The sequence below is a fragment of the Strongylocentrotus purpuratus genome, unplaced genomic scaffold (assembly GCF_000002235.5).
Source record: "Strongylocentrotus purpuratus isolate Spur 01 unplaced genomic scaffold, Spur_5.0 spur5_scaffold_17, whole genome shotgun sequence".
NCBI lineage: Eukaryota > Metazoa > Echinodermata > Echinoidea > Camarodonta > Strongylocentrotidae > Strongylocentrotus > Strongylocentrotus purpuratus.
In genome coordinates, this window is record NW_022145602.1 from 20,167,819 (window position 1) to 20,178,285 (window position 10,467).

At 36.6% G+C, this 10,467-nt stretch overlaps 1 protein-coding gene across 14 annotated transcripts in view; it reads left to right on the forward strand.

Annotated features, from left to right (window-relative positions):
- LOC115918038 (formin-like protein 7) overlaps nucleotides 1–6,557 on the forward strand; it is a 31,589-nt gene extending 25,032 nt beyond the window's left edge. For all 14 annotated transcript variants that reach the window (XM_030987869.1, XM_030987867.1, XM_030987871.1 and 11 more), the window contains 6 exons: nucleotides 925–1,197; nucleotides 2,098–2,168; nucleotides 3,048–3,158; nucleotides 4,247–4,341; nucleotides 4,862–4,931; nucleotides 5,290–6,557. In XM_030987869.1, the coding sequence (XP_030843729.1) occupies nucleotides 925–1,197; nucleotides 2,098–2,168; nucleotides 3,048–3,158; nucleotides 4,247–4,341; nucleotides 4,862–4,931; nucleotides 5,290–5,520 (851 nt within the window). In that variant the 3' untranslated portion in view covers nucleotides 5,521–6,557. The remainder of the gene's footprint in view (nucleotides 1–924; nucleotides 1,198–2,097; nucleotides 2,169–3,047; nucleotides 3,159–4,246; nucleotides 4,342–4,861; nucleotides 4,932–5,289) is intronic.
- The last annotated feature ends 3,910 nt before the right edge of the window (nucleotides 6,558–10,467 follow it).

The following is a 10,467-nucleotide window of genomic DNA, read 5'->3' on the forward strand; positions in this document are numbered from 1 at the left end:
GACATACCTAACTTTTCATTTCAAACAAACAAAACTTGGTATTTAAGAGTAAAGTTACATTTTCATAGAATACCAGAATTAGAAGTATAAATAAACTTAAAACAAAGTGCAACACAAATTATTTGTAAATAACATTCCTTCACCTCAATGTCTTGAACATATCTAATGGCTTTGATCATAAGATTTCATCAATGATATCAGTTCCCCATGATATACCAAAAACAACTTTGAAAGGAGCTCAAAAAGTGCTTGAATGTAATTATGTAAAAGTATTAGCACTGTGATTATTTGTAAAGAAATTATCTACACTATATGTTTAGTAATTTGCTAACTGTATTTACTCTGTTACTAATAATTATCTATCCGATACTAATTTCTGCAATGTGTAGCTGGCATGTACAATACACAGCTCTCGTTTGTTGTTTGCTTTATCTTACATTTACCAGTGAATACTATCTTCAAATATATTACTTGAATTGTTTTTATCAAACCTTGGTATAAAGAGAATGTGCGCCACAATACTATGAAGCAGTTATATACATGCATGTACCTTTGTAGGACATCTTTCCAGTAGAAAGCTTGTTTTGTAGTGTATTTGGTCAACCCATTGTCTACCTGAACTGGATAGTTTCTGTATAAATTTTTTAGGTTCTACCCACAACAAATAAGATGTCATTAAGGATACGTGGTGAGTATTTACAACAGTTGCACAAGAGCATCTCGATTAGGCATTATGTTGGCTAAAATTTCACTCAGATACGTCAAAAAGGTATTCTTGATTAACAAACATCATTAACTACTATGCATTTTGCATTCCGGACGCGTCTTTTCATGCTTCACTACTACATTTCGCTATTAAAGCTACCTAAAATCATTTAATTTCAGAATAATGAATGTGTTATCTTCTCCCTGTTATCCCTATAGCTCCTACTCCAGAGCCAACTCCAGAACCACCACCAGCTATCCCTACGCCTGTCCCGCCCACTCCCACCCCTGTACCCCCTACGCCCTCACCGGAGGCCACAAGGAAGTCCCTTCCACCAGCTGAGAGGGATCCGTCATTCCTTGCTGAGATGGAGAGACAGCGTCTGGCAGAGGTGCGCAGGATGAAGGCTATGGCAGCCTTCGACAGCTTGAAGAATAAGAAGTTTGTGATTAAGAAAAAGCCCATCCCGGAGGAGCTGACTTTCAGAGAATGTAAGTCTACATGTCCCTCGAAATTTCTCCCGGTCTGTGTTCTTTTTTCTCTTTAGATGTTAAAGCCCCACTGTACTACTTGTAGCTACTTGCTCCCTCTATATAGAAAGAATGCCTAATCGATGCATGTTGTTCCCTCATGATCCTCTTTTTCTTATCTTAATTGAGATCTGAGTTGATGAGATAGCCACCTGTCAGTGACCTTGCTGGGTGGTCTTATCCCTCCTGTCCACACTAGTACAGGCAGTCTTTAAATCTTTGTCTTTGTTCTTCCACCTTGCATTGTTTTTCCTACTTCCAATTTATTTTTCATACCATTTCTCATATTTGTTTGCTTTCCACTACCTACTCTTAAATTTTTCATGATGTCGTTGCTCTCTCAAAGGAGCAGTTCTTCAGTCTTGTCGTTTCTTATATGTTGGTGTATATCTGGCTATTTGTCCTCTTCTTTCTCATCATTTCAGTGATCCCTGTCTTACATCACATGGCTCTTTTTAATTATTGATTGCATAGTCATATTCTCTCTTCCTCTGTTAATCCCTCCAGCTTTCTCTCTCTCTCTCTCTCTTTCTCTTCTCTCTCTTTCTCTTCTCTCTTTCTTTCTCTTCTCTCTCTCTTTCTCGTTCTCTTCCCTCTCTCTTTCTCTTCTCTCTCTCTTTCTCTTCTCTCTCTCTTTCTCTTTCTCCTGTACCTTCTGTTCCTGTCACTTCCATTCCTTTCTAATGAAAATAAGTGTACATCATTTGTCTATGCATCCTAACATCTTACATACATACATACATATTGATATTTATATAGCGTCTTTACATAAACATGCTCAAAGCGCATCTTATTGCTACTTATTTTTATTTTCTTTCATATGTATTTTCTTTCCTTTCTGTCTTCATATTTTATTTCTAGATGGCTGGCTAGCCCAGTTCTGTATACTCAAAGAGGAGAAAGTCAGAATGTACAAGATGGCATTTGATACGGTAAGTTTTCGGTTCGTTTAAGTTTAACATGACAAAAGGAGATAATGCTGAAATAACATTGAGGGTAAATACTGATATATTTCAGCTACATGCAGCATTTTGTTGAAAGTGGCCGGAATTTTCATTTTACTGGAATAACAAATTACATACTTTGATAAAACGACATGTTTATATTGGAGAAAACTTTTTGTCATTGAGTACAAATTGGAGTAATGTTATTTTTTAGTTTTTTTTAGTCCGTTGTTGGTCTGGTGTTTGTCTCATTGGAGTGACTAGGGTGTGAGCAATCATGTATATGCTTGTAAATTACAAGCAACCCAAAAGATCAACGGTTTTAAATACCCTCTAAGGGACTTGGTAATGATAATCAATGTTTTTTTTTCTCCAAATGGCAATAACCTTGGTATCGAACCCAGAACCTTCCGATCTTGAGATCACTGCTCTAAACCACTGAGCCATCACACCACCTCTTGATGTCTGCAATATTATTTCATCTGCAGAATATAATTCATGCTTAAAATGAAGGTTGAGTTCTTGGAAAGGCAAACAAGATTGTGAGCTTTTTCATTCTTTTATGTTAGTGTTGCAAGACTATCATAGAATTAATGTCCATTAAGAAAAGATGGCTCCTCAAATGTCTTCATATCCAAAATATAACAAGTACCAGCTAATGATTGTGGAGCACACTTTCATGTCGCATGTTTGTTTTGTCCCATTTTAACACATTTTTGCATACAGTGCATGTGACTTTACGCAAGACTGGGCCAATGATCATTTTGATGATCAGCTTTTTTCAATCACTTTGACACAGTATTTTTTGTAATGCAATTACATGACCAGAACAAGGGATTTAATAGAGATATTTTTGTTTTGTTTCAGATTGATGAAGATGAAGATGGATTCTTAAATCCGTTTGAGACTTTGATGGCATTGAAAGGCATCACTGGTTCTTCCAGTCTCTCAGAGAAAGAAGAGGCCTATATCTTGAGGGTAAGCACCACACCATGTATGACTAAAGGCTTGTTCACATATATATCATTGGCCGGGTGGCAGCAGGGCGTTAGCGCGCGAGCGACTCAAAAACTACTTTTTGAATTATTTGCATTTAAAGATTTGTTTTCTATGTTAACTGCCTTCCGTCCCGAAAATTGGTTTAAAACATAAAAGACTAATGGAAATGTTGGAGTAGAACACGGCCACAACGCCCTTCTGCTTAAAGTTTCATTATGGACCTGAAATTCGAGCTAACGCCCTTCTGCCAGCCAGGCGACGATATTGTGGTATGGCAGTTTACAGTGAGGATTTCTAAAAGTAATTAAGCAAAGTGCTCTACACCTTTGTGAATCGTATAACACACAGATAGGGAGTATGCGTAGGATCAATCTTGTACATGGCTACTTCTTTCATCTCGCTGCTATTCATTTAGTACACCAACAAAATGTTGGGGTTTACTGCGGTATATGTGATCAAGCCTCTATGTTGCAGTTACGTGGGGGTGAATCAAAAAGAAAAAAAAAAAATCTTTTTTGACTTTGCTGCGGTTCTTTTAATTCATTAAGTTGTGAAAGAATTAAATAGGGTTTACAGGAAAAAATAGGTATGTGAAAAACACCTTTCCAGCTCATTATCAAGTCCTTCGGAAAGGACCTAAAGCTGTCGGTCCTCTGGTTGCTTACTTACAAGCATTTATGCTTTCTTAGCAGTCAGGTAAATAACCACCACTACCACTATCCTTGTTCACTCTGATTTTCTCATTCACCTCATTTATTGCAGTTCAGCAAAATAAAGAGGGATGCGAAGCTATGTTTGGAAAGTTTTAACATTACCATAAGTAACAAATCATGTGTAGATGATTTATGAATATCGCTTGTATGTCCTTCAAATGTATAAATAATCAGTTTTCAATGGTTCAAAGGAGGGGGGGGGGGGTGCAATTTGACTTCAGAGAAATGGCAGAATTGATCTCTGACACTAAATGAGACTTCAAGCTGTAACTCTATGCAGCAACGTAAATGGAAAACTGTTTTCACTCTCACTCTCAGTAACTTACTTGGATCTGTTGTCTTTTCCCTCAACAGGTTCTTGATTTAGCAGACTACAATATGACACATGGAACCGATTTCAGATTATTCTCCATTATGGCTGCACTATACCAAAGGATATCTTCAATTGAGTAAGTATACCTTACTCGTTTCTATCTTATGTAGGCATGAATTTGTGATGGAAAAAACATCAAAAAAGAAAACATTCCATAAATTAAAATGGATAAGGGTTTCAAACTTTTGATGAAAATTTGCCTTTTTCTTGAGCAATATGAAAAGTAATGATATTCACATCATTTTTTAAATAAAAATAAAAATTACTTTTGAAATTTACATTTGATTTGAATTTTACAATCATACTTGCAATAAAGGATGTAATTTTTATCCATGCATTATCATGAATTTTCTCATTATTGTAGCCCGCTCTAGACTATTCAATGTGTACTGAATATATCGCATAACATTCATTCTCGGTTCTCCTATTGTGTCAAGACAGGGTTTTCTAAGGCTTTGTTTTCTTAGGGTTAATAGTGTGAAATCTATGTAAAAAATAGCATTTTGTCCTATTGCCTAATGATATTAATGTGCAATAACAGATCTGTGCTGTGGTATAATGTATTTCAATATGATTTTTTTTTTACTTTTATACAGCAAATTTGTGAAAAATGTGATTGAAAAGATGGACCTCCAAACACTAGACTGGAAAATATTCCGTGCAAAGGTGAGCATTATGTTTTATAACTTTGAATAGTAGTTGAGGTGGGAATACTCTGTAAAGGCATGTACCCGTTCATTAAATTTGTTGATATGGTCTTCATTTATTAAAAATTACAGCAAATGAAGACCCATACCAGTTTGATTTTTGCATACTGCAACCCGACTATTTTTTATGTTGTGATGATATAAACTTTTATTTTTTACTGCCTCAAGATTCCATATTCTTGCGAAATGTTCAGGAGTTGTTCAACTTTGTTATGTAAGAGGAAAATCATTTGTTCAGAATACACGTGGGAATTATGCAAATCATGTATCTTTTTTTCTCACACTAAATTCAATATTGTTGTTTCCACCATTTTCAGGATTTGTTCAATTGGTGCCTAGATGAAAAGACAAGACATTTCAAGATGGACAGGCTGTTAATAGAGCTTAGAGCAGGTGGAGTCAGTCTGGAACATCAGCTAGAGTGTGAGGACATACTGGGCCCCAAGGGTCCCATGGACATGCTAGACTTTCTCACGTACCTACCGCTTTTCATCCTCATGCATGACTCCGTTGTTGACAATCCTCTTGATATGTCCATGGATAAGTGAACGATCATGACAAAGTACTACTTTCGAACATCAGCAAGAGTATGAAGACACTTTGCCCAAAGTGTCCTATGGACCTTTTAGAATTTCTCATGTATCTTCTGCTTTTTGTGAGCGTGCATGACTCTGTTCTTAAAAACTGTTTAGATATGACCGTGGATAAGTGATAGAGCCAAATGTGGGAGTAGCAAGTCTGGGATATCAGCTAGAGTTTGAAGACATCACTGGCCAGAATTCCTTCAACAACCTGACTGCTTGACATGTCTGTGGATGACTTAGAGTGATGGATCTCCAATGGTTATGGAGCTGGTATTGCGCTGAATATCCATCTCTTAAAGGCCATCTGTACTAGTTTGGCCAAGGGGTAGTTATCTCATCAGATCAGCTCTCAATTAACATAAGAAAAAGGGGATCACTGGGGACCAACAGGCACCGATTAGACATTGTTTGCTATATAGAGGGCGCAAGTAGCTACAAGTAGTGCCGTGGGGCTTTAATGGAGAGACAGGGATAGAGATGATTCTCTGGACAAGTGATTCATTGTCACAGGGTTAGTGAGGCCATGATCAACAACTACTTTCCCTTCATGAAGCATCCCTGTACCACTGGAGAGACTGGGATGGAGATGATTCTCTGGACAAGTGATTCATTGTCACAGGGTTGGTGAGGCCATGATCAACCTCTGGTTTCCCCTTCATGAAGCATCCCTGTACTAATGGAGAGATGAGGATGGAGATGATTCTCTGGACGAGTGATTCATTGTCACAGGGTTGGTGAGGCCATGATCAACCACTGGTTTCCCTTCATGGAGCGCCCTTGTACTAATGGAGAGACGGGGATGGAGATCATTCTCTGTGCAAGTGATTCATTGTCACAGAGTTGGTGAGGCCATGATCAACAACTGGTTTCCCTTCATGGAGCATCCCTGTACCATTGGAGAGATCAGGATGGACAAAAGCAATGCAATCATGTTTTTTTTTTATCATGCGGAGGGGAGACTATGGACCAATGGTACTAATACCAATGCTCTTCTTAGAAAACAAAAAACAAATCATCTTTGATAGTCCCCGCTTGGAGGGAGAAACGGGGAAGGTGATGAGATCTTTATGGCCATGGACAAATCATGTTGTTACTATTATGTGTTTTAAAGGTATAGACCAGTTTCGGAAACGCCCCCCTCTCAAAAAATGAAATGGAAGCTCTTATTACCAATCATGTAAAAGAATATGTTGTGACTAATATGTGATGATACAAATTTTGCCGGGAAACCGCCTACTAATTGATATGTTTAGTAAATTATCATATCTATCCAGCCTGGATAGATATCGCGTAGTCCCATATACATCTTTCTGTGTACAGTGCTTGTAACTTTACCGAGACTGGGCCAAATTTTGTATCTTTTTGGTGATTCCAGAACCTTGCAGTACACACCGATACTTATATGCTACATGATCAACCTTTTCTGATCGATTCAACAACGTTTCTTTCACAATGCAATCGCATGACCAGAACTGGTCTATACCTTTAATGATAATGACGCCGACTTTGCTGTTATGTGGACCTTGTGGTGATTACGATACATGGATAGAGGCATGTCCATTGTCAGGGATGCCAGCCATTTATAAAAGTTTTGAAGAGTAATTTTTATCTTATATATATTTGTTTTGATAGAGCTATATCTGTGGATGTTTTACGAGTTTGAATATATATCGTCGCTGTTTTCACGAAGTGACGGTAGTGAAAAAAAATTGCATTCACTTTGCGTTACGATTTTCCTCACTACTGTCACTTCGTGAAAACAAGGACGATATGTGTCATTTAATGCAAAAACTAAAATAATTTTCATTCTTGCCAGCATGTATTTGATAGAGGAGATTCTCTGTTTTTACTTTCAGTAGGAACCAAATTTAAAGATGGACCAGTCTGATCGGTGAAGAAAATCATTGATAAAAATATCTGTTCTTCAGGCCATCAGTATCAGACCAAAATGAGCTTGCCAAGTCTCATTGTGAGCTTACGATGCACTAGTACTTAACAGTTACTGTATTTCTCAACTGATAGTATCGCTTACATAAGAACAAGGAGCTTTGTTGTTGAAAGCCTAAAGACACCTTGACTCTCGCATGCAACATGATGAGAGAGTCATGACTTGCTCATGGGAATGTGCAGTAGAGGAAAAAAAATGCAAGCCAGATTTTAACCAGTTGACTACTGATGTTTTGTATTCCCATAGAGTTAACACAGGGACCATTCTGTTCCTGTAGCCAATGGGTTAATTTTTTTCAAAATTTGTTTTGACTTATTTTTCTGGCAACCTTTTGTGAACAGTTCATGAACTATGCACAACCTTTATACCTCGGTTCAAGTGATTTCATGATAAATCATGGTAATGCCTGAATACTGCTTGAATAACCAATGATGTCTTAAAATTGATGTATGGGTCCAACATTGCCATACCATTTTGTGTAGCATTCCACAAAATGGCATGGATCAAAGTGGACGACCATAATTCTTGCTAAGTACTGTCATGGCACCTTTTCCCTCTACCTCAAATTTCGAGCATTTTTTCTTCTTCCCAGAAATCATCCCCTATTAAAAATGGAATCCTAGTATGGTAATGCCTTTTTCTTGAAGATAAGTTTCTAATCTCAATGTTTGTATTGGCTTGATGCAAACCTTCCTTGAAAATACATGTCGCTCAAATTTGATAAGCATAGTGATTATGTTTAAGTTGCTTTTCTTACAGTACTGTTTAGGTTTGTTTGAATCACTTTTCGGTTTAGGAAAATCATTAGTTCAACATATCCTTTTAATCTTTGTCCTTGACTCGTGTACATGTTCCTTTATTAGAATGAAATCCATTTACATGTATGTGTTTCTATCATGGTGAAATGTCTGCTATGGTTTCATACAAATGTAAAATCTGTGAACTTTAAATGCATGAATACTATACATGTATATTCATATCAAATGTCTGCATAATGCTCTGTGTAATCCAGTCTTTGTGCAATCTCTATATATTCTGTGTGTCAATTATATACTGCAATCTATTCTCCAGGTCTATTATTTACCATTTACTGTGCATTTCATGAATGCCGAAGGCCTTTTTATACTTCATCAACAGACTTCATAAGGTGAAGGGGTTGATACCTTGCAATGTTTCGCGTTTGACACATTTCTTTCCTTCAATTTCTTTCATGTGATTACATTTTTTTTATATGACCTTTAATAATGTTAATGATACCAGAAATAACTAGGAAATTATTCAAAGCTCATATCAGAATTTCTTCATTTTTCAATGACATGAATGGAGAAACATATGTCATACGGGACACATAGCAAGGAGTCAGGACACGATTGAAAGCCTGTTTTTCAGTGTTGGTTATTCTTTTTGCTACGTCTCTAGGTACACATTATTCTGCATTTCTTGATCAATAGGAAATCACTGATTTTTTCCTCTGGTTCTTAACATTACGAACCAGAGCAAAATAACAGTGATTTACCATTGAAATCTATTTATTTGGTTGGTCATATCTCAGCTAATACTAAACAATTGGTTTTCAACATATTGACATTATTTTGTATGCTCTTTCAGAAAATGAAGTTCAAATTTAGAAACTCTAAAAGTAATTTTTTGATGACGTCACACTTGACCACTCTATTGTCTTCTATGCTTGTCTCCTGCTCCCTTTAATCTTCTATCTTATCTCATTTCTTGTGGTTTCGTTTTAGTCATGGGAGGGGGGGGGGGGGCCTAGTTGTCATAATATATAAGTTTTTATGAACTATTTTTCAGTGCATTTCCGGTCATATCAGAATAAATTGTATCTTCTCTTGTTTCATTTTTATATAAACTCACATATCACACACTAAATGGAAATTTAACCCTGATTCTCAAAGTATGTATAATCTTACCATGCTTTTTTCACTACATGACATATGTATTATTTTCATGGTGTGTTTATATTTTTGCAACTTGGTTTTGTGATTTGCAATATTGTGTTATATATACCTTCAATTAATAAAGGCAATATAATAAAATTCAAGAATAAAAAATTATTTACCGCTATTCATTTGTGTTTGTATAAGGCGTATTATTCATTATACAAAATAAATTATGTGTTATATGTACTACAGTTAGACCTGTACAGCCCAAGGGAGATGTATAGAGCAGTCATTGTTTAGGAAAATCGTATCCTATGCAATTACTTTTGCTCAACGGGGAGGGGGGGGGGGGGGGGGGGGGAGTGGGTGTTGAGAAAATTGCTCCCCCCCCCCTTCGTTGAGCAAAATGATTGCTTACGAAACGGTAAGCTGGTTCATTTTACACGTTTGGTGGGAGGTTTTTAATTCAAATGAACAGTGGAAAAACATCAAATCACTTAAAAGGCATTCAAATATTACCAAAAAGATTACAAGAGGAGAAAAGATACAAGGAAATGGGTAGAAAGTAGAGAAGGGAAAAGAAAAAGAAAGAAAGAGAGGGAGAGAGAGAGAGAAATAATTTTCTTGTTGACTCGATCGTGCAATCACCCTCTGTGAGACAATATTCTTAAAGGCAAAATACATCAGTGTATTAAAACCCTGAGCTTGACTATCCCTACAATATGAAAAACCGAATCTATTGAGAAGATACATGTATTCAATATTTTGAAGCCAGTACTAGCTGATTCACCCTACTTTTCATGTATTAATCTATACCAGAACATCAACATAAGACTGGAAATATATTCTGATTTATACCCAGTTCACCAGTATAATGCACGATTGGGAGTCAACTTATGGACAAGAAGACCTTTTTTTTACAACATTTCCAATACAAATAAAATTCAATTCTATTAAACAGTATTGGTTGGACCGTTTGAATTGCATTTTTGGGGCATAATAAGAGGATCTTGAAGCCTGGTGCCCTTTGTTATTTCGACCAGCGAGACTGGAGAGTGACATTCG